Below are 25,827 nucleotides of genomic sequence, written 5' to 3'. Positions count from 1 at the left end.
TTAATGCAAATGAAAGTAAAAAAAGTTGAAGCTGCTAAAATGCAGCATCTGACGAAACAACTTTAAAGTTTCATAGCTAATCATTGGTTATAACAAGCATTTTAAATAATCTCTGTCAGCAATAAAAAGGAATGAATTTCTTCATATCTGTCTTATGCATGCATGCATTGTTACTATACTAAAATTTTTTCATGGGGTAAGGGGAAACGTAATACTTCAATCTTACTTGTCTACAGTAAAAGCTTAAGAAATACACTTTAAATAAAACCTCACAAACTAACAACAGCTAAGCACACTGCAAGAGACCTATCATAATTCAACATCAAGAGAAACAACAAACAAATTCCTCAGAGAAAGAGCATCCTTGATATTACACATTTATATATAAAAGAAAAATACATTAAAAATATGAAAACAATGATCATGGAAAAGTAAAAATCTCATCTCAATAAAATTACATCTTCTGTAGCAAGATCAAGATAATTACCATAGTCTCACACTGAATAAATCATTACTATATAATAATATACCAAGATTTTTAAGAAATTTCATTATTCCATGAGACTCCACCTGAACTTCTGTCTCCTTTTAGGCATGTTCCACAATAGTTGCAGTGAAGATGCTTGTATAATGGTTTATACAACCAACCGCGAAATATGCCTTGGTATATAATATTCATTGTCCTAATTTGTTCAACTGCTGAAGTGCATATAAAAATTTTCAAAACCCAAAATCTATATAATTTTTGTATGCAGAGTTCCATTAGAAGTATGTACCCATTTTAAAATAAGACATTTTTACAACTTGCAATAACGAATTACTTCTAAAGAACCTAAAAGAGAAAACCTTTCTTTATATTTGATATGTACATATATTTTCATTCTGCTTATGACTCTGATGCCTGTTATTCCAAGTAGAAAACCTGTGACCTGAGTCAATAGGATGTATAAAAATGAGATACAATGACAAAACTAATAAAAAGCATAAAAAGTGTTCTCTCTTTAATTTTCCTTTCACAACACCTAATGATTTTAAGCTAACAGGACACACAACTGCCAAGGGTGAGACTCAAGAAACTATAGAAAGAGAAAGGTGAAAGAGTAGGGTAAATTAACACAGTGGGAGTAACCAAGACTGAAATGATACAAACATGAAGCTAAAGCAGGTTTAAGGGAAAGTACTGGCAGAAGGAAAAAACCAGCAGCTAAACATGAGCAATCCCAGAACAATTATTTCCATAGGGTATTTGCTGGGTGTAATGGCCAAGCACAGTCACAACCCTACTTACTAACATTCAAGTTATGAACATTCAGAGATACAAACAGACAGTCACAAGTTCAAATTTTGCTCTGTGAGCCTCTTCTGCTAGTAAGAATTTTTACACAGAAAAGAACATGAGGATGATGAAGAACCTGTTCCTTTAACCCCTTCCCTGATTATCCAGAGTATTCTCGTGATTAACTACCATGTATTCTTCTTACAATCACGAGAATACTCGTTCATACTTGTAAAATATTCCTGCTCATTTCTGCCTTCCCGATTTAACTCGTTCTTTGATGAATTCCAATTTTCTATATTTCCTCTCCCTATAGGAAGAGTTTAGTATGCATTTTTGTCAATAGCTGGCATGTGCACTGTTTACTTTGTGAATTTCCAATGTCAGATGCTGCTTCAGTGAAATTCTCTCAAGTTCACGACTATCAAAGCATGGAAATAAATACTAAATTTTGAATGTTGCTTGAATCTAAATTTCATTCCCTTCTTTTTACCTTTCTAACATCCAAAGTAATTCTTTATAATACTGCAAGATTTAAAATACAGTAAAATAATCTATGACTTGGGAGTCATAATTTAAAACTCCTGAGTTAACTCGGGAATGTAAACATCAACAAAAATTATGCACCACTATATTAAAAAACAAGCTACAAACAATTCAAGATATTAAACGGCCATCCAGAAAGTAACTCGTTCATAAGTCGGGTAGTGACTGTATGCACTATACAGCAAAATCTGTGTAGTTACAGTTTATTAATGTAAAGCACTATATAACATGTCACTGAAGACATAAAGAGTACCTCATTTATATTTTCTTTCTTCATTTTATCTTCAAAACAATATACAATAATCCCTCAATATCCGGAGCTCGACATTATCAACACACCTGGACCAGGGATCAAGGCTCCAAAGATATAAATGACTGAGCAAGGGTTTTGGGAGGTGGGGGAGGCCTCGAGAAATTTCCACGGTGGGGGAGGGGTGGTCAGATGGCTTGGTGCCATCGGAGAGGAGGGGCAGTAAGTCAGTGTAGAGGAAGGCTCAGAGAAAGGATTGTTTTGGAAGGTCAGAGCTGAGAAGCAGCTTCAAAGGCTGGAAGGGGGTGGGGATGCAACCTCATGCCCTTCTCTCTTCTCTTCTCTGTTCTGCGGTCTTTACTTCTCTGCTACCTACTCTTATCTGCTCTCCTGTTCCTTCTCTGATGCTCTCCCTCAGAACTGGACTTGATAAGGATTTCTGGAAGTCTCTGTCCAGCCCCTTTGTAGGCGGAATCTTGGTCTCTGTCCTGCCTTTGTAGATGCTTAACTGGTTAGGCTAATCAAAAGACAGCCCATTTTGGGTGGATATTTGGAACATGCACAGCCTTCAAAAGGTGGTGCTTTGATGTCACTGGAAATTATGAATTCCAGCAGCTGTTTACCCAGCTAAGACCACCATGCATTTTGTTATGAATTCCTTGTGATTTTCAACTCGATTAAGTACAGTCATAATAGCTTCGTAACCACGACACAATCATAACGCATATCCGAGTTTGGCTTTTGTAATCACAAAACAAGTTTCATTTTCGTAGTGGTTTACAAATCTTTTATGATTTCCAGGTCAACTAAGCATTCCCGAGTTCTGGCCTTGGCACCACGATATAGCCAAAACACAGAGATGTTTTGAAATTCTCTCTCTCTGCTCGTTTTCTTAAATCTCTCTCTCTCTCTCTCTATCAATGTCTATCAATGGAAGGTTTCTCTCTCTTTCTCTTTCATTATTTTAATTAACACTTTGAGTATTACACCCAAATTTGGGACTTTGAGAATAGAGAGGTCTATTGACGAAGACCTCAGATAGTGGAGTCCACTCACCCCTAGTGCATACTGACACCGTTATATGAGTTTATCCGGGGGTAGTAACCCGGCATTATGGATAGCTTTTTCTCTGGCATATTTAGCAATAGTTATAATTCTAGAAATGAGTTATTGGAACCATTTCACTGGGTGACACAGGTCTTCCCCCAGAAATAGATTTTTCCTTTGTCAAAATCCCTTTTTTAGTTATCATTACACAGTATTAATATTTGAAAATTAGTAATGTAAATCATTATCATCAAATGTGCCCTCTAAAAATGCTTATACTATCATTCTGAAACACTTATATATTATTTTAATATAATTTCAATATTACTTTAATATAATTTTTATATTTTAATCACTTCAATATTTCAATAGTATCAATTCTGAGCATCTTATCTATAATGGTGAAAAAAACTAGTTTAAGCACCAGCTACCAACAGGGTTCACTATAAGGGGGTCCCTTGGGTACTATAAAGGAGTCCCTCAAGAATCTATGGGAGGGAGAGAACCAGTTTTTTACCAGCCAAAGCTAAAATCTGTATCTACACAAAAGTTTTTCTCTCTCTGAATTATTACAGTATTTAATCTTGTTACTTAATCTTATTACTATTATTATAGGTACAGTATTATTATCATTATTATTTAATCTTATTAATCTTATAATTGAAAATTAGTACTTATTATTACAGGTACAGTATTATTATTACTATTATTATTATTATTATTATTATTATTAATTGAAAATTAGTAAATAACTTTTTGTCATAAAAAAATGTATTTAGTCATGAAAATAACATCAAAATACACTAATCAGTAAATATTTCTCAAAGAAATAGTCCACGACTTGCAGAATTTTTTGCGAATAATCTGGGGATAATGTTGAAAAATCTGCAAATCAGTGAGTCGGTGAATTGTGTGACCGCGTATAGTGGGGGTTGACTACGTGAGAGAGAGAGAGAGAGAGAGAGGAGAGAGAGAGAGAGAGAGAGAGAGAGAGAGAGAGAGAGAGAGAGAGGAGAGAGAGCACAACTAAGGTATTTTACATCAAAGTTTAAGTACAGCAAGCCATATTTAGCGCTACAGCATTTTCTGCTGCGCTTTACTGTATTTTGTTACTTACCTTTCAAACCAAAGATACTGTAATCATGTGTAGGGCACAGCGAGAGAGAGAGAGAGAGAGAGAGAGAGAGAGAGAGAGAGAGAGAGAGAGAGAGAGAGAGAGAGAGAGAGAGAGAGAGAGAGAATCAATAACTAAGGTATGTTTACATCGAAGTCTAATTACAGCAATCTATACAACCAACTTTTTTATATTGTATGCTACAGTATTCTCGTTTATATTTTTACTGTATTTTCTCATTTTCTATTCTTTCAAACCAAATATAAATACAACTGTGTGGGTAAGGTTACAGAGAGAGAGAGAGAGAGAGAGAGAGAGAGGAAGGAAACAAATGAGGTTGTTTACATCAAGACCCTAAGCACAGTAACACACATCCTTTACTTTTTTAAGCTATATTTTGTACCACATGTACCAATTATATTTTACTGTATTTTTACCATTTTTATTTTTACAAATCAAAAGATAAAGCATGTCGTTTGCATAAAGATGCATTACATATATGCACACTGTTGCCAGAATTGAAGTAAATCTGGCCTCTGTGGGAAATTTCATGCACAAGATGTCGAGTGCACAAGTCTTCATTTTACTGTTGGCAACATGAAGTGTGCATTCACTCTTATTGAAGTTTATTGTGGCCAGATATATTATTTTCTCATGATTCATTGACCTATATTCTCAGTTATTTGCATATTTATATATATGTTTATATAATAATGACTGAATAAGCGCCATCAAAAAGAATGGTTACTTACGCGAATCATGAAGCAGCAGAAATCAATGCGACGATGTCTTGATTGACGCTGAATACAGACGACAAAGTGAAGTATTTTTAACAGGTTCCATCTAATTAAATTTGTTTAAAATTTTAATAAATGTAAAAATTGATTGCAATTAACCTGATAAAGGAGGTTTATGGGAAATGATCTTTAGACTGTGAAAGAAAGCATATGTCGTTTATATAAGTTAGAATTTACCAATGGTTGAGTAAATTTAAAATTTAGGCAAGCGTGGAAGTTAGTGGTGGGGAAATGTGGCAACACTGTGTATGCACACACTCATTTGTCATCGTCTGTGAACTTGCTACAGCCTGTTTTGCGTTGGCTTGCCTACATATGAAATTTGTATTTTAAATATTTTTATGGTGATTAAAGATGAAATATCAAGTGCTGAAATATTCTCTTGTGTACTGTTATGACTTGTGTGATAATCATACTTGAGTGAACTAAACTTGCAATGAAATACAGTACAGTAAATCAAGAAAAGCAAAAACAATGGCAACATGTACGTACGTATGCACGCATACTCTGGATGTGGTCATGAACATCTTTCCCTAGTAGGTTCAATCAGCTGATTATGAAATCGTAAAAATTACAAATGGTGGAAGGAAGGTTGGCTTTTTTTATAATATTACTATGGTGATGAAATATAATACAGTATAAGTGGATTCCGTAAGTTAAATAATCTCATTACCATTACCTTTATAAATAATGGATTCCATAAGTTAAATAATTTCATTACCATTACCTTTTTAAATACAGCTGTAATAGCCTATTTGACTTATGCAAATGGATACTGTGAGTATAACAACTAGTATATCCTAGGTCAATAGTTCACACATACACATTTTGTATCTCATGTATGGTAATACAATATGGTAACAACTTTTGAGAAAGTTGCTGTATAAAAATGCATTAATGGTTTTAAAACCATGGTAGGCTGCAGATAAACACAGGCAGGCTACTGCCTACTGAACTGCATCGTTTACTAGAGAGAAAAAAAGAAGGGGTTGCATTTTTTCAAAGTGTATTTATGCAGTATATTTTGTTACAAATATGGGGAAAAAGGGTAGATAATTGCCTTTTGCATAAAGTTTTCAGTTTAAAGTACAATGATTGTTGTTTATAAGCATACTGAGTGTTTACAGTTATGTGGTACTGACAAGGTTAGGAGAGGAGAGGTTCAAAGTTTGCCCTTAAACACCCTTATATTTTTTTTTACTTGCCATTATCTGGATTTCACCATTATCCGACGGGCTCTTGGCTCTATTATTACAGATAACTGAAGAATTACTGTACATACTTTTTTCTGATCTTACTACAGTCCTGGCTTCCATCTTGAGCGCACTATGGCTTTTAAATCATTGTCAAATCTGTTTGTTCGTGTATGAGTAAGTCTAATTTGACTATAGGGCTATACTTTGCACAGTGTATTTAATGCAGCAACAATGAGATCAAAGACTGGACAAACCTGCTTATATAAGAAATGCAATTTAAAAAAAAAATTTAATACAACACCATTACTTTATAATAGCCTATAGCATCAATACAATCTGGACATGCCACAAGATGAAGTTTCCCTTTCCAAAATTCTGAGTATGCATCTGAGTTCCAGAGCGTCCCTAATCAAAAACTGGTCAGATTTTGCATTGTCTGCTACCAGCTGCAAAAAGGTGGGGTAGAGGAAGGGAACTTCCCATAAAGGAATGGTTAGTACATAAAAAAAATTAAGTTTGTTAAAAAAAAATTCTATCTGTTTTGTCACATACCAATTACTTTACAATAGTCTGAATAGCTGTTTAAGTGAGGTGGTCTTGCTGCCCTGATAAATAATCAAAGTAAGGGCTGTGAAACTCCGTGAACTGTTGGAGTTTTCTAGTTCCCAAAGTTATGGAAAATAACAAGTTGTCACAAAAAGGACTTAGGGTCATGTTAGCACTGGTTTTACTAATTTACTTTGTGAGGATGAGGAAGATGACTCTGATATCCCCTCTACCCCAAGGGCTGTTTAAATTTGGCCTGCAACCATACAGGTCCAATCACTGTACAAATCCAGTGATTTGTAAGTTAGGTCTTCCAAGAACCAGTGCCTAAAATCCAGTTAATGTCCCCATTTCTCCAAAAATCTTGTGAGACCAACACATCCCCTATTTCATGACCTATAACCTTTGCTTGGTATGATACTAAATCTAGGTTATTATAAGATTTTAAAATCACTTAACTTACCCAAAATGAAATAGTTTTTTTTTTAACTTCCTGTTTAATTGTATCAATAGATAAAAAGAGATTCGGTCTTCATGGCTTTTACTGGGCTTAGGCAAAGCTTCCCCTTGTTTCCAGCTTGAACTGGCAAAGAGGGAATTACAAAGTTCTGAGAGGCCTGAGGATGAGAGGATGTTGCCTGCATCTTCTTCATAATACAGCTTGATATGTAGGACAAACTTTTATTTTGCCAGGTTTTGTATGAGTTACTTAGCTTGATAAAATTTTTAACTTATTTGGGTTGCAGGCAGAAGCTAACAGCTGAACATACAACTGACTTCAGGGGCTAAACCTCTGAGAAAAGCATAGTCTAATTGTTCATAAAACATGCTTGAAAGAGGTTTCAAGATGCAATATGGAAATCTGAGGCTTCAAAGAGGAGCTACTTTCTCAAAGCTCTTTCACATCTGTCTCAATTCAATATAAGAAACAAGATCAATACCCATTTTGAAAAATTTGTGCTAGTGTTGATCTGTACCACTTATGGCATATACAGCCAGCTTCTCTGAACTTAAAATGAAAAACAAATAGTCTGCTAATTGTGGAAAAGAGGCTTACAATGGATCAGTGCCTCTTCTGTTGCACCAACTGCAAAGTACTCATCATTTGGAATGGTACAACTTCAATATGAAGTTTTTGCCTAGTTACCTATGAACTTGGCTGCCTGGCTTCAAAAACTTCTCCTAAAAAGGTATCACTCAGCAGTAAACAAGCAGGTATTTGAGTAAGTCTAGGTTCTAGAGCACCAATGATAAGTCAATAATGCAATTAAGGACAATACATCAACCACTGACAGAGACAAATCTTTTTTCCCTACATTCACTGCAAGAGAGATAACCAGAACACTCCTTACTTCTTGTTAATACTGATGTGCCCACCCGCAAAAGGAGCTGAGAGAATGAGGATCCACAGTTAAGGGCAACATAAATAATCTACTCTCTCTCTTGACCTAGACACCTTAGCTGTTCTCTCCTGTACTTGACTCACATAAGCAACCTTCCATCATCATTTTCTATACAATCAAAATCAAATCCAAGACAAACAACAATCAAAACCAAAGTCCATCCCTGCTAAAACTAAAAATTCCAACAGAGAAGAACAGCCATTCCACAATAATGAGGATGCCTGTACTTAATGACTACTAATCAATTACCTTGTATCATATTTCCAACAGCAGATTACTAAAGGTGCCAGGCAAGATGGTTTGTCTATTCACTAGAACTTTAGGAACTGATCGCTGAGAAACACCACAAGATAGAACAATAAGAATAACAGCTTAGATGCATGAAAGAGCAATATGATTGAAAAATTAATTTAAAATGTAAAATATTTTGGGGACTCTTGCAAACGTATTTGAAGCCCTTAACCGAAAGAATGACCAGTTCTACCACTATGGGTACTCTGGTACCCAAATGCATGCTCAAACAGGTGCAAAGGAGGCACTATTGTAGTGTCTGGAAATTGCACTTGGGCTTGACAGTGAAACATATGTTTGCATGTGAATCATTCCAAAATAAATAACTATCATATCCACATTGGCAAGGGCATTTTCTTTATATGTGCACAATTATGACTGATTATGATGTTTGGATCTTAAGACCAAGTGCTGGAACCTATCAGGGTTACTTATCACCTACGAATTTACACTTTTTTAAAAAGTAGGGATTTAAAGTTTCCCACTTCATAAAAATATACAATAAATAATGTGTAGTAAAACTATATATTGTTAAAAATCTTGGCCTCCCATAGCTTGCCATTAAAATGATCTACATCTACTTTATCATCTAGAAGGTATTTCCTACTTGTATGGTCATATCCAGAGTAGTAAACCAGAAAGTGCTCAAAAGGCAGAGTACTATCACAGTGAGCACACACACTGTGGCAATGACTTCTTCAAAAATAAAATTATGGGTCAATCGAGTATGCTCAATCCTAAGGCAGGTCAGGTTAACCTCAAACCTTCTCTTAGGGTTGGAGCCAGATCTTCAGAAGCCAATCCCCTCTAAAATTTTCCTCTCTCTCTCTTTAGTGGATAGGAAGGATGATGAACACCTCTGTTGCCACTTGAAGAAATAATTTTCAATGACCCTTTGCATATCACCTTTCGATTGCAATTTACGTGTGGCATCATTAATTATACAGTGTAGTATCATATAAAACAGATTAAATTTGTCTTATGAGGTGGACCAGTTACAGAATATCAGAATATCAAAGAAAACTAGAAAGCTCTTGTTAAACAATGAATTCTTGCTCATGTCATCCCTTCATGTGTCATTCCAGGCACATACAGTGGAAAAACCACGTGACCAACAGGAAAATGAAATGAAACTTCTTAAAAGCAGGAGAGCCCAACAATGGTGAACTTAACAGGTAACGTGAAAGCTTGAAGAAGCAGAAGAGACTACCAGAAGTGGGAAAAAAATATTTTCTACTTTCTAATACTTAGCTCTACAACCAGGATATGATTTTATTCACCTCTTCTGTTTATCCTTTCTAGCAAAACTACTGAGTCACCAATTAGGTAGGTATCCCGTGACAGCACTGCACAACTGTTAGCTGGTGTCATACTTTTGTCCTTTCCCGTCTAAACCCAACAACTGCTTCTTTCCCTTTTGCTACCTTGCACACAGTTTTAACTTTCATTGTAACACCCTCCATTATTCTATGATATTTCTGTTCTCCATCATCTCCTACTTAGTCCTTTAATTATTTCCTCTGGTTTCTGGGGATTGCTTGCAGTAGTGTGTGACACTTGCACCACCACCCTCTTTTGAAGTTTCACCAGATTGGTTTGTGAGTAAAGGTAACTCAAAGACTTGCTAGTCAATGCAAGGATATACCTTTCTGGCTGTCCCTGCTTGCTTTTGTAATATTCACAATAAGCCACCTTGGCTATTTGACCCCATTTGAGTGCTATTTTTCCTATCTGGAGGCATATCTTAGCATAACATTTGTCTTGAATGAAAGCCACATTTGCCCCGCATCTGTCCTCTTGCTCACAAGGAATTTTTAGTCTCACTCACAACCTCCTAGTCTGTGGTATGGAAGTTTAGCTTTCCAATGTTTCTTCTTTTGAAATGGATGCTTCTGTTTCAAATCAAACTTTACTATGATTGCTTTTTCCTGATTTCTCTCAAAAATTGAGATTGACAAAATTTCTCTAATTTATGTTTCCAAAACTTGACACTTGTTGTCTATAATGTTTTGGACATTTATACAAAAAAAAGATGTCTAACTGGTAAAGTTACTTTATATTCCATTCCATACAAATATGGACTGGATTATGTAAGCTATTTATCGAGTATCCATGTGTCATACCAGAGTTACTAAATCTAAGATGAATCGAAATTACTAGTGTGTTACTTCTTTTGATATGATGAAATCCATATTCCAACATTGGGCTTGTTTACAAAGCTGAATGAAATGATTGTTCTGGAGAGTACTCCTATTTTTAGCCAGTCGCTCATATCATTTCTAAGTGCTGCAAAGCTTTCAATAAATTTGTGGTTTTAAATAAAACACTCAAATACCTCTGGATCAATCAAGATGTACTAGAAATGTGAACTTTTGCATTCACTTTCCTATGTACAGAAGAGCTTGAAGGACTGTGCACGTGTTAAATACGTTTTAAGTTTAAAACATTAATGGAAAAGTTTAAAACATTAATGGACAACAAGTGGAATGATGCTATAAAACACCATAAATTTCTATTTTCCTAAGGAGTATCTATGAGCTATCAGATCAGTGAGACTGAAGTGATGATTTTTTTGGTATTTTGGGATTACGAATCAATTTAAGAAGTCCACTGAGTCAGAGTAGAATCTAACAGGTAAAGCAGTTAGTTAACTTGGATTAGATAAAGTGAAACATATGGAAAGTACAAGGTTATTATTATTATTATTATCATCAGAAGATGAACTCTATTCACATGGGACACGCCAACAGGGCCATTTACTCTACTTGAAATTCAAACTTCCAAAGAATATCGTGTTCATTAGGAAGTAATAGGCAGTAAAGGGAAATACAGACAGAAGAGATCTCACTTATTAAAAGAAAAAACAAATTAATAAATAGATAAAAATGTGCAAAAATGCAAGGAGAATAGTGTTAAGGCAGTAATGCATCTTCGCTTGAACTTTTTGCATCTTCGCTTGAACTTTACAAGTTCCAAATGCAACACATCCTCAGGGAGACTGTTCCACAGTCCAATAGTGTGAGGAATAAAGGATCTCTGGAACCTAGAAGTTCCCCAGTGAGGCACATTTATTGCATATTGGTGTTGCTGTTCAGCAAATCTGGTTGCTCTCAGTAGGGAAAGGGGATCAGGGATCAATTGAGAATGAAATTTCTCTGTTAAAATACAACTTATGAAAAATTAACAAACTAGGGACCATCTGTCAATGGTCCAAGTCAAAACTGCTAATATTAGGAAACGGAAACCTGTCGCCACGAACCACTTGATCTAAAAGAGATAAATCTCTGGCAGAAGCAGACATGCATATCAGAGAACAGTTTTCTAGTAAAGGAAGGACAAATGACCGAAAACAGGTTGCATTGATTTAATCAGTTATGATTATAAGAGGTCTTTCATACAATACCTAACTTTCGTGCGGCATTTGCTGACACTCTCATTAGATGTTTCTCAATAGTAAGATGAGAGTCAAAAGTTACACCTAGAATAGGTAAAGCTTTAGGCTCATTCAACAAAGTCCCATCGACTTGGAGGGGGGGATGGGGTGGAAAATCTGTACAAATCTGCTAATCAACAGTATTTTCATTTTACTGGAGTTCTCAGCCTGATACCCCACCAACTACACCATTCACTAATCCTCTCCATGTTGCGACTTTACAACACCCACAAGTATTGCATCATCAGCATGCCGAACAAACGTTTTCCAAGCCAACAAGCTTATCACTTGTATACACTAAAATAAGTTTTTCTGCAACTTTGGAGAGCACAAGAATAGAAACTGGCTTGTAGTTACTGCAGTCTGCAAATAAGCCACTCTTTGGAACAGGCAATGTATTGCTAAGCTTGTGCTCATCCGCAAAGATACTATGTTGACTTAATCTATATAATCTACTAATCTTGGGAGATGATACAATAAAAACCTTTTTAAAAAACAATGGGAAGAAACCATCAGGATTTTCATCCCAGCTAACAGCACTGTCGATGTGTCTTAAAGGATTCTGCTATTAACCAGAAATGGAGTAATATAAGAGGATAACCCTCTATGGCACTAGTTTGGGGTGCACAACATCCCTTACGTTTTGTCACTGACTGGCATTACTTGTTCTGCTGTGTGGGGATCCCATCATCTCAGGTAGACCACAAAGTTGTTTACACCACTACTCCATAGCCCTCAACACAATTTAGTCCGAACTTCCTTGCTTGAATGTACACTCTAGCAAATTTTCCAGTGTTTATCCTTTTGTTTTCCTCTCCTTATTTTTATTATTTGATATACAGTATATCACAGTTTTCATTTCTACTATTTCTTCTTAATCTTAAAAATCTAAACTACTTATTGTACTGTACTTAGTCTATTACTACTGTACTCTTCTTTCCTCTTTTCATAGATGTGGATTTTGCTCTGTGTATAACTGCTGTGCAAATTTAGGGCATTTTGGCTTATGCCATAAAAATGAGGACTTATCATGAATAATGATGATGATGATGATAATCATCATCATCATCATCTGAGACTGCAGTAGATACCACATTTTGTTTTTTAATTACTTTTACAGCTTTTAGCTCTTATAACTTTTCCTTTTCATGGAATTTTTTAAGGATCTCACCAAAAGTCCATTTAGAAAATAAACAGGTACTGATGCCTAATGCCTAACTTATAATATGTATTCACTCAATGTTTACAAAGAGTTATGCATTTTGCCCTAGCACACTCATCTAAGCATCTTCAGGACAACTGAATAACAAAGGCTGCTATACCTGGAAATACCTTCAACCAGACAGAAAATAGGTTTTGAATGTAGACCAACTGAAGCTCCAGGTAAGATTAGCCAGAAGTGGTTGTTCATAGGACAGCATGCTAACCCGCAATCATACTAGGAGGTTGAGATGTTAATAGCAGCAGGTACCAAAAATAAATCAGTCAGTTTATATCAAGCTGGTTTGTACATTTCACTAGACATAATTTATATTTATAACACTGAAATACTGTTATACCTTCCTACAATTTCTGTTATTAATGAGGATATTTCTCTCAATTTATGAATTGTAAGTCTTTTAATAAATTGTTCGTAGAAGGCTTCTTGAGCATGGGTGGATAGATATTTTGATAAATAATTGGGAATAAGGGCTATATAAAAGTGAGGAAAGCAGTCTACATGGGAACATACCAATTTATACATAACCACCTTCTGTTTTATTTTGTTTTTCAGAGCCAAGATTGTTTTTAAAATCACGTCTTTTATTCAGCTATTCATAAAACATTTAATGATGTCAGTTTCATTACAATTATCCCCAGAATTCCCAATTTTGTTTAAACAAAAACTTTTATTGCTTTTCATTGGTTTTAAGTTCTACTCGAAGTGGTCATCGTTCTACAACGTGTAACAGCAGACTTACTATGCTCAACAGTTATAAAAAAAGAAAAATTGCCAAAATAGAAATATGAATTTACAGTTTGCTTTGAAATTTGATGTTAGGCTGTGTTCAAACTGCCTGTATGTTACAGTAATGATTAATAGGCTTAGCAAAAAATAAAATTCCAAGGCTTCTGAGAAGCAATCAAACATACTGAAGAATTTATCTTTAGAGATTATCTGCTCTTTGAATATTAAATGATGATTCTTTGAATTACATCCAGAAGATAGCTACTAATTTATACAGTTATTAGTATTAACAGCAAGGCCTATGCAACATAGTTTTTTTTAAAATTGATGAAGCTTGAATTTGGTATATAATTGATTCATATGGCAACTGGAAGTATACAAGTGTGTAGATAACTTCATATGCTTTCCTACCAGAAATTATTAGTGTAAAAATATGAATATTATGTGTAATTTATTTTTAGACTTGGTTGTGCCACACACACGTTATGCCCGTCCAATGAAAAGGTGGATGCACTTTAGATATATAGTAATACTTTAGCATTTATTCATTTTTTTTACTGTTGAAGTGTAAAAATCAAATTCGACTTTTAAAAATTTTATGGCTGAAATTCAAGGAATATCAATGTTATGAAAATTTTTTCTGATTTTTCAGTTATTCTAACATATGAATCTAAGTTTGATAAGACATTCTTTGTTGAACACATGACGCTGGATGAACACGTTTCAGAAATGTGTCATTGCTCTTTTTCTGCCATTTGACTATATGAAATATTTTCTTGCAATTTTGATATTATAGATTTTACTCTTGTGATATATACTATGGCCTAATTTATAAAATGAATGTGCTTTTATATTAAAAAAAAAGATAGATATGCAGCATATTTGGTTGCCAGTTAGTGACTTTTGAACAAAATCGTATGCAGTCATGCAGTGACACTTTTGAGCATGCATGTACATCATCTAATAATACAGAAATTACAGAAAGGTATGACAACCTACCATGCTACATATCTCTTCTTTGAATAGAAAACTTTCATTTTATAAAATAAGGCCATAGTATGTATCACAAGAGTGAAATCTATAACATATATCAAAATTATAAGAAAATATTACATATAGCCAAATGGCAGAAAAAGAGCAATGAAACATTTCTTCAACTTACGTTCATCCAACATCAACAATGCAAGGTTAAAAAACCTGAAAGAGGTTTTTCTTGAAATGTATGAACTAATTCTAAATAAAACTACCAACCTATTTTTATGTTATCTGCTACTATTGTAAGGATCTCTTGACCTTCCAATTTGGCTTTGGGTTAGCTTGCTGGCCCCTGGTAGGCCAGTGCTGGCTGATCCTCATGCAGATCCTCATTGGGTCCATTAGCATACTCTAATTTCTGTCTGTATGAATACATAACTACCTGGTAATGCAGGAATAACAATGGCCATTGTTATTCTGTGGCAAAGAAGATATATTAATGAGTATACTACAGCAAATTATGCCAGATTCTTTATAAATACAGTAATGAATACACCGTAAAGCTCTTGTCTTCAGTGCCATCACTTTCATTTTCAAACTTTGGTGAGATCTTGAAAAACAATTCCCTGGAAAGAATCAGAAGAAAAGAAAAAGTGCCCAATCAAAAAGTAAATGCCACATCTGCTGCAGTCTTCTTTGATGAAATTTTTCTTAAACTACTACTACTACTACTACTACTACTATTACTATTACTACTACCTGAAAAAATACACTTACTAAAGAGATGCATTTTTCTTACTTTCAGCCATTTTTTAACGGACTGAAATTTTTACTACAAGAGAGACTAGGTCATATAAGTACAAAAGAGGGATTATCCTTCTGAAGATATTTTAACCATGGTGAATATCTGCTTCAGATTGCGTAATAAAATTTACTTACTCAAAAAACAATCTTCTCCCAATTTTCAAATTACAGCTAAGCAATGCCTTAAGACACTCTCTACAAAGGAACAAACCTGTTTCAAATTTTACACATTAAATAGAAAGAATCCTTCAATAAAATAAAAACACTTCTGAAGACTATAAAAAAAAAAGACAAAATTTCCCATACAAATTTAAGTTAATCTGGAAACAAATGATTAACCCCATATGAAAAAATATATACCTACCTCATGTCATTCAGATGTATATGCACAAACATGACACATCAGTGTTACCCATCTGTGAGCTACTCATGCCTAACACCATATGGCACCCAAACATACTGGATGGAAAGACAAGGACAATACTTGAGATAATCTATTATTAAAAAATCATATTTGAGAATAATGGAATTTTTTCATACTTTCTTTACCTATTCAATAATCTTTTGTCTAATAAAGGATGGTATGAATTAAAAACAATTTGACAACTTTTGTATGTATATACATATATATATTATTTAATGTCACATATACTATAGCTGATAGATGGCCTCAAAACAAAAGATAAATTTGCCAGTGGAACTAACTGTCCACCAGCTTTCAACCTCTATGAAACATTGTAATGCATTGATAGAATCTTGTAATTTGTAAAACATAACCTTTGGATTCAATTATAAATAATACCAAACTCTATATTTACTGACAAGCTTACCTTTGCCTCAACGGGTAAATTAAGAGAAATAAGTGTTTTGTCTTCAAATACAGAAGAGAGTATAACATCTTGAAGGGCAATCACATCAAGAAAAATTGTTTAAGTAGACATCATTTGAGACAAAGATTTATAAAATTAATCTCAGGCATATTTTAAGTTGAGTGCTGCTGTTGTGTCAGCTGTTTTAGTTGCTTGAGCACCGTTTCCAGAAGCTTCTTCTTGTCGCTTCTCTTAAGTATTGAAAACATCCCACGTTTTTCACCTTCACGCAATCTAGAACAAAATATAATAGCTATAAAAATGCTGCTTATGTCAAAAGGTCTTAATATTAAGGTCACTTAACTTCAACTGGTTTAGAGAAGAGGTAATGCAGTTTAAAGACAATATACAGAACTTACTTCTCAACGATGATTATGGCATTATGGGGGTTAACACGAAGATATTTGGCATTTTCAGAACCGTAATCATGGAAGTAAGTGGACCAGTCCTCTGTCATGAACAGGTCAAGTAGCTGCCTCAGATCAGAAAAGCACATTAGTAGAGCACCTTCTTCAAAACCCTCTACTGGTTCAGTGGCTGCAAACTCTGCAAAGTACAGGAAGAATTTGCAAATAGGCACAGTTCAAATGCAATAAATAAAAACTGACTTACACATTCTCAAATTGTATAAAAGTGTCCAGAAACAGCCAACACGTTCCTTCCAGAACAAAAGGATTCTAAGAAACTCAACTTTAAGGCTTGTCAGCATCAATGTACGGTAGTACGTTTCTTTGAGAACCAAACAGTTATTTGTTTATTAAGAACTACAAAAATTTTTCAAACCCTTAAGGGACGGCATAATTTACCAAAATGTGCAGCACCCCAGATGGGAAAACTTTGAGAGTCGGCAAAATAAAAAAATCACATCGCATGGAAGGGAGAATGACCACGTACATTCCACACTGTATAAATAAAAAAATTCTAAAATTTTCCCTTCCTTCCACGAGTTGAAAATTACTATTACAACCTTGGCAGGGCCTCATTTACAAGACAATCGTAAATTTTACTAACTTATATGTTTTTCTAATAAATAAATTTATTGTATTTGTAAAAATTATTATTACTACTCACACAATACCAAAACAGATAAGAATAAAAGCAGTAACAAATTTTTGGCATATTTGTTTGCCTTAAAATATTCACGTAAATTTCGAGAAGGAAAGATTCAGTAAATTTAGAGAAGGAAAATTCAGTAACTTTTTACTTCTACATACTTTTCTAATATTTCTTTGCAATTTTCTTTGTAAAATTACATTTACAACCCGACATACTATTGTAAAAGACAAAACAAAAACAACAGCAACCCCTTTGTATATTTACAAGAAAATTTACAAGACTCATGTGAGAGAAGAGATGCATACTTTCCCTTGAAGTCACAAGCATTACTGATACTGGCCTAACTCTCACGTCTGTATAAAGTTGCCATTAGTGAATTTATAGCATATAAATGTATGCCCAGCATTTGTTTCAAATCATCGTATTACCATTACAGTGGTGCGTCGGTGCTTCACACTGAAGCTCAATCCGTCCACCTCCCCAAACCTGTTTTACTTCACACCAAGGATCAATCTGTCCCTTAAGGGTTAATAAATAAAGTGAATAAAAAATGGGATCAGATTAAGATTAAAGCTCACCATCTTCCACAACATCAAAGGAAATAGATTTTGACATGAATCTTTAGACTTCATTCTCACGTGAAGATATTCTCAATATTTGTAATTCTTGTGTCTGTCAAACTGTGCATACAATAGTGTAACGAAATTAACTCTTCAAATATCATTAAATATATAATGAAATATATAAGAACATCAATAATTGCCATGACGCATTAAAATTCATGAACAAATTCTTAAAAAGTTTTCACATACACCTACTCTATGGGAATATAGGCAGTCCCAGTTATTGGCAGGCTTGGTTATCTACGATCTGGTTTTATGGGGCTTGTCTAGTGATGAAAATCAGTAATTTTCATGCAAAAATATTAATTTCCACTTATAGGCTGATAATTAGGTATTGGTGCTATTTTATACCTAATAACACAGGCACGATAACTGAAAATCGGGCGCTTTTGGAACCGATAAATAAAATCACCGATTTTCAGTTATCAGCGATTTTCGGCTATCATCACACCTTGTTCAATACAGGCATTCCCTGATAACTGGGGAATGCATGTATTGAACAAGGTTTGGTAAAATTTCATTTATTTAAACTTAATAATTATCAAACTACTGGACTGAGATATTTCTCCAAAACCCATGTGCACTAGAACTCAAATTAAGGTAAGGAAAAAATTGGAAGTAAATTATATAGTAGTTTTTGCTGAACCAGTTTGACAGATTCTTGCTTGCTTTCTGTTTTTTCACTGTCTGAACAGGGTCAGAGTCCAGTGAAAAATAAGAATATTAAGCAATAACTATATACATCTACAATGCAGGAAATTTTAGTGATAATATGGCACTACTCCATTTAACTGACTTTTGGTATTTTTTGGAACCAGACCAAACCTGAACTCCACATATTGTAATCAGGCCACCTACAATCTCAGTTCATAAGTTTTACTTGTCAGCTACAAGAAGTTTTTATTTGTGTATATCATTGTCATAGCTACTCATATTACAACCAAATGGTATTTTTAGTAAAACAGAATGATCAAACACAATCCCACAGCACCACTTCCTCCTATAGCATATCTAAAACGAATGCTACAACCAATTCACCTTTTCTCTTGGTCCCTAACACTTTTGTTGTTAGTAAACTATAAGAGATTAAATTTTATAATGGTTAATATCACTGCTATTAATAATCACATTGCAGCCAAAGTGTTTGCTGAATGCTCAAATATGTTTAGAATGGGACTATTTTTAAAATCAGCTGAAAAGATCTTTTCTGAAAAATCAGTTGCTGAAAAACAGGACTTATTGTAGTCATAAGAATAACAATAACAAATAATATATTTTGTATTTAAATAAGTTTGTATTTACATGGTTTTCCTGAGTAAAATAACCATCAGTTTGCTTTTAAAATTTCCCAACTGAAGAACACTATAACGCAATTGCACAAACACTATAAATACTGATGTTAACACTTTTTATACATTTATCATCACATAAAAGTCCTCCAAACTTACGTTCACACTGGATGACATCAAGATTGACTTGTTCCAAAGCTGCTAATGACATCTGTTTGACATCTTCACTAAGAAGCATGTTCATTAAAGATTTGGCAACATGCTGACACGCAGACATACAGGCAGTCTGAGCTACACGTACCTGAAAGTGCGTCAAATATAGTGAGCTTTCACTTCATGAGGCCATTTACAACCTAATTTATCAATAAATTATTTACCAGTCTTTAATCAAACCCAAGAACCAGTCAAATCTATCAATATACAGTATCAACTTATCTAAGACAAGGATTACTCTGCAAATATCTAAAATAACCCTTACCGGCAAGTTAGTAAATGCACAAAACGTTGAACTTAAAAATGCTATGAGATCAGTAACATAAGAGGAAGATGTGCCCTGTGGTTCTGCTAACATCCAGTCATATGATGCCAGGTCTAGGAATTCATCTAACTTGAGTCTCAGGGCAGTATATATTTGCTCCTCAGCTTCTCCTCTTATATCCTTAAACATGGCTTTACCCTGTAGTCTTCCTATACCTGGTATGCTGCTGTCCTCTATGCTCCTGTAGGGATACGATAACAACCTGTACACAGTTAGGCAAGATAGCCAACGAAAGAAATAAGAAAAATTAAGTAGAGATATAACAAATAGTAAAAGGTTTTGATAAGAAAAAATAAAGCAAAAGTTTTTTATGTTCAGCATTCATGAATTGGTAGTTGGCAAACTATCCAAGTCCATGAATGCTGTTCAGGAAATAAGGATTTACAGTGCAATACCTAATTCAAGAGCCATCAACTACATACTTGCAACCAAGCAGATCAATACGATACAGTTACCGTATCATGAAAAGAACCAAGTTACATTTTATAGCCTAAAAGCCTCTTTGCATTTTGATTAAAAAGAGATTACAGGAAGCGATACATACGCCTGTCCAAAAATAATTGAATACGAGTGGAAATTTCAGAAGAGTGATTCACTGACAAATGCATTCAAGTACTAAAAGAAATTAAAAGAAATTCACACATCCAAAGCACATTCACCAAAGACTACAAGCTTCACCATAAGGTATGAAAATAAAGTTTTCAAGTTACTTGGTACACTAACAGTACAATTAAAATAACACTACCTATTACACTAGAAAGAAACATAAGTACTGTGAGTTTAGAATTGTTCATTGTCTAATGCATTCTAATATCACGAACATTGCTTACTGCATTCACTGATGGATATTATCATCATCATACAATAATTTGTTCAAGTAGGCCCAAAGAAACCAAATTAAAGTTTAAAAACATACATGTATGCTTTTCTCATGGCTGTTTCAACTTTAAGTTTTCCAAAAAGATTTTTAAAAGTTCTACATGCCATAATTTCCTTTCAGAATCTCATTATGAATAAAGTTAATAAAAATCCATCGTCCTGTTTGACTGAAAAACTTCAAATAACTAATTTCAAAAATACAAAGGCAACATTTCTTTTATCTACAATAACTTACAAATTAAACATTTAAAAATCTTAATGTCAAATTAATAAATAATGAAATACAGACTGAAAAGGTCTAGGCAAGAGTAAAATTTTGGAGGACTTAAGAAAATTAAAAATGAGGGGGAAAGCAATTATACACACAAATATAGTTAGCTATATAGTTAGGTAACATATTAGTAAGAGGATTAAAATTGAATAAAGATACCTTACAATAATTAAATCTCAGCCTAGGTTACAAATTGTTCCTCCTTGGGCAATGGTATGATTTTCCACTAACAAAATCAATAAACATTTGATTCCAAACTAGTGAAATTTCAAAAGATAAATCAGTCTGGTATAATTCTGTATCAAAAGGTGTAAGCTTTAGTGAAAACACTGGAGAGCTGACCTTACATAGATAGTTACGAAACCCCAAACAAATCAGGTATATGGTCCTCTTTGTCACTGTAGTGAGGTTGAGGAAGAAACAACAGATGGTGCAGTGATACATCTCGGCTACTCGCCATGAGAGTCTTGGCTAAAAAGAAACTAACATATGACTCTCCTACTGAAAACCATTGAAATGAACATTGTTCGATTTCACAGGATAGAAAATTTTTGTCTCTTCTCAAGGATGCCATCATCAGCAGCAAAACCTCCATTACCATGAAAGATGTGAGGTCTAAAGAGTGTGGCTACTTCAGAAGCTTCTGCCAGTTTGGGAGAACAGGGCTGGTCATCATCCAGGTGTTCTCTGGTAAGACTGGAGGGCACCAGTACTGATAGATCCAACATGAAGCTTATGATGAAGGATCAAACTTGATTTTCCCAGTTGGTGATGAGAAACTACAATCTGACAGTGCTGATTCGACGTTGCTGCAGCTTCTATGCTCTTACCTCCACTTTCAATCATACACCAGATGATTTCCAAAGTCCTCTGCCCTCCTGAAGCACATGAGATATCCATGATACAAGAGATTAAGTCTTGTGGAGTAATAGCTAAGCTAAAAAATATCCTGAATTGGAGGACCTTACAAACATAAAAAATTCAGACATTTCCTGGAAGATGGATGGAAGCTATTTCCAATAAAACTCTGCATCCAGGAACTTCCCTTAAAAGGTAAGAAAAAGAGCCATGGAATCCAGATTTTCAAAATCTAATGAAAGCATTAGTATGTCCTTCCAGAATTCCGTTTTCTATCTTAAAAGGTTAAGAAAAGAGCCTTTTTACTTCGATCATTGCATCTACTCAGCTTGAATTCAGCCAAAATCTACTCTTATCAAAACATTCTGTGATTAGGGATGTCCTTCCAGACTCCTGCTATTCCATTTCTCATCTCCCAGGTGGCTCAAGAACTAAATGACCTAAAGTCCAAGGAATGAGGTGTTGCTTTTTGCCTTCGATCATGTGCACCATAACAATAAAATGATGAATGCTCTGCCAATGGCTTTGGGAAACATTATGAAGTTGACCAAGATAAGAAGAAAGAAGCCCAAGGACAGACAACCAAGATACTGGTGACAACATTGTAAGGGAGAACAAGTATTGAAGGCCATGAACTTGCACTGAGCAGGTACCAGTGGTAGCCCAGCTGGAAGCAGGTGAGTGAGAAATTAGGTATCCTAGTCAAGCTGGCAGATACCCCACCCTGAAGGCAAAACAAGTGTGAAGTGGTAGTAGGCAGCAGCAAGTCATCAGGCAAATGAGACAGGTGATGAGCAGACGGCGCGTAGTGAGTCATCAGAGTAAGTCTACAAGTAGAGTGGGCAATTACTGAATGTCCATGTCAGTCAATCAAATGGGAGATAACTCCATTACAGGTTAGGGGACTAGTACCAAGGGTACCAACATGGCAGACAAGGACTAAGATGCAACTTTAACTGGTTTAACTAAGGCTCTCTCCTCAAGGAGTGCACTTCCCAACAGCAAACCAAAACATCACATCTTCAAGATAAGATGCATAGGAACACTTGTCTATGACAGCTGATGCAAGCAAAAGCCAAGAGATGTGTGACATAAACTACTTGAAAAATCTTGACATGTTAGCTGAAACTTGAGAAAGCAGTAAACAAAATACTGCATATACTTCACTGTGCTACAAAAATTGCAACACACCTCAAAATGACCACTTGCAATTACAATAGTATTATGCAGAAAATCAATATATATGATAAAAATAACAAGTTCATTAACACAGGCAGACAGAAGACAATTAAATTAGTATTAGCAAAACACAAAATGAAAATGCAGCACTTTGATAGAATTAATGAAACTGATTCATTCCAATATAAAACTTTGTTGATGTAAAATGTTTAAAAGATAAATAATAATTAAAAGCAAAAACCAAGATGCAGTTGGTGCATCAGAATACCATACAACAAAAAAGGTAAAATTAACAAACCTAGAGTTGACCAAATTGAAAGATAACAGTAGGGGCAAGCTGTACTAAAGGTTGAGATAGGATACACATAGGTAACACTTACAAGTAAAGCAAGAAAAGTAAATGAAATAGCTGCAAGGAATGCAACAAAATACAATATAAAAAAATAATCAGCATTAATGAAAAAAGTCATTAATGCTTGGAAAGCACAAAAAATAAGGACAGCAATTGTTGATAGCACACCAATGTAAATAACACAAAAGGTAAAACAAACATAATACACAAGGGTAATATCAAATACTCAAGACAATGCCAACTTGAGCAAAGCAGTTAGACTTACAATTTACCCTTCACTGTAACAAAAACCTGCCTCCACTTATAAGGTACTTAAATGTTCATTTAGCAAATGGGAAGTGATAAGAACAAATATACTGTGAATTTTGGTGTACAGTACATATGAAAAAGCTGTATGCACTGAAAACTCTTGGAATATTTGCTATACACTTGGCTAAGAGCAAAATATTAGCTAACAAACGTAAATTACTAACAGGCACACTAGGAAACCTCAGGATGTAAACAATATACATTTGATCACTTTCTATTGCACTTATCTGAATTTGATAAAATAGCTGGAACGTGCTAGCATTAAAATAAAACAAGCAGGGGAGCACAGCAGAAATGCTAACAATATGGCAGACTCACACAATATGAGGTGCTTGATGGACGGATACCTGAGGCTTCAGGTGGTGTAGTCAATTAAAGATTGACAGTCTTGGGATCTTTATGGACCATGTTCCTGGGCATTTATAAGATTGATGGGGTTATGAACCACAAAGCACAGTATTGTTAAGGCAAAAGAAATGGTAAAAGTACCTGAATTACTTACCCTGTTAGTCTTGCAACATAATGTTCTAACAAAACATTGGCGTGCTCTAAGTGCAGCGTGTTAATGGTGATCTGTATCAACTGTAAAAGAGGTAAACCTGGCCTCTTGATAAGCGTTGCAAGGCATCCACTAAGCGTTCGGGTTAGCAAAAGATTGGTAGACTTTCGAACCATGTCCTCCTTTTCCGTTTGACTGTGGAAATACAGATAAATACAGATGAATATAAGAAAAATTATCACACTAAATGTATCATGAAATGCACATTAATTATGCTAATCTACTTTAGTCTAAGCTAGTTTCAATTATGATAATCAATGAGTCTCCAGGCAAACTATTGCTCACTTACATGTTGCAATATATCTTCCAGAATATAGATTAGCAAGTTATAGTGGATACAAAATAAAAATTTGTTACACTGAAATTACACTTGCAGCACAATCTGGACTTATCTAGGTTCAGGACTAGTAAAAAATTGTGTAAATTCAAAGCCCTTATATAAAAGGGCTTAATACACTGTGTGCAATAACCAAATACAGGCAGTCCGGCTATCAGCAGGAGTTCCATTCTGACAGCATGATGATAGCTGAAAATCGCCAATAACCGAAAATCGGCAATTTCCAGCGCTTTTTCGGTGCCGGAAAGCCACGAAAATCGAAAATCAGTGATTAGCACCTCTGTTAGGTATGTACTGGTGCCAATACCCAATTATTGGCTCCGATAAGTGGAAATCTGCAATTTTCAGCGCCGAAAATTGCAGATTTTCATTGCTAGACAAGTGCTGTAAAACCAGATCACTGATAACCGAGCCCGTCGATAACCGGGACTGCCTTATATATATATATAACCTATTTACATCTTCCTAAACAGTACGAACTATAAGTCATCTTTACCTAAAACGCACATTATAATACCTAAAACATAAATTACTTACAATATCTAAAACAATGTAAAAGCAATAATTGTTGTTTAAATATATTTTGTAATCACCAAGCTATTCACCATAAAACAGCATTTAACTGTGTGGGACACACCTAACTGCATGAAGCAATGAATTCTGAAAAGAGTGGTTCTCCTGCAAATGCTCAGCCAGCTCCCAATCACTTCGAATAGTTATCTAGGCTCCTCATTCTATTGAGCACTTTCTTTCCATGTGGCCAGCTGCCTTTCTCTTCAGAATTTTTTGGTGAGTCTTGCCCTCAGCTTTTTACACAGGTGGTAGTTATGCCATTGTCACCACTGATCATGCCCTTGCCACCTGCTCAAGACTATGATGGTGCTCCGATGTTTTGTAGATGGTGTTCATTTCAGCTAATTTTCTTGCACTTTAAGCTTCCATGACATGCTTTGAATATCATGCAAGTTATCCTACCCCAAGTCTCTCTTGTGCAGGTAACTCATGCACTTTCCATGAGTAAATTAATGGTTGCCCATTTACATTTTGCCCTTTTTTCAAGTGTAACTTTTGTGCAACTTCAG

The 25,827-nt window shown here is 34.8% G+C and overlaps 1 protein-coding gene across 14 annotated transcripts in view; it reads right to left on the bottom strand.

Moving 5' to 3' along the window:
- The window catches only part of Sec15 (exocyst complex component Sec15), a 97,445-nt gene that overhangs the window by 31,730 nt on the left and 39,888 nt on the right, over positions 1 to 25,827 (bottom strand). For 4 of the 14 annotated variants that reach the window (XR_010853767.1, XR_010853766.1, XR_010853768.1 and 1 more), the window contains exons 11-16: positions 24,352 to 24,543; positions 19,942 to 20,182; positions 19,623 to 19,764; positions 16,855 to 17,041; positions 16,457 to 16,729; positions 15,991 to 16,085 (exon numbers count right to left, since the gene is read on the bottom strand). Coding sequence is in view for 8 of the 14 variants with exons in the window: in XM_067107837.1 (XP_066963938.1) it covers positions 16,609 to 16,729; positions 16,855 to 17,041; positions 19,623 to 19,764; positions 19,942 to 20,203; positions 24,352 to 24,543 (904 nt within the window). In the remaining 6 variants the exon portion in view is untranslated. Of the gene's footprint in view, positions 1 to 15,990; positions 16,086 to 16,224; positions 16,730 to 16,854; positions 17,042 to 19,622; positions 19,765 to 19,941; positions 20,204 to 24,351; positions 24,544 to 25,827 lie in introns of those variants that run through there. The other 10 variants (XM_067107838.1, XM_067107840.1, XM_067107844.1 and 7 more) reach the window with 3 other exon arrangements.

Source organism: Macrobrachium rosenbergii, chromosome 8 (genome assembly GCF_040412425.1).
Source record: "Macrobrachium rosenbergii isolate ZJJX-2024 chromosome 8, ASM4041242v1, whole genome shotgun sequence".
Lineage (NCBI taxonomy): Eukaryota > Metazoa > Arthropoda > Malacostraca > Decapoda > Palaemonidae > Macrobrachium > Macrobrachium rosenbergii.
This window is presented reverse-complemented; position numbering and strand designations above follow the sequence as displayed.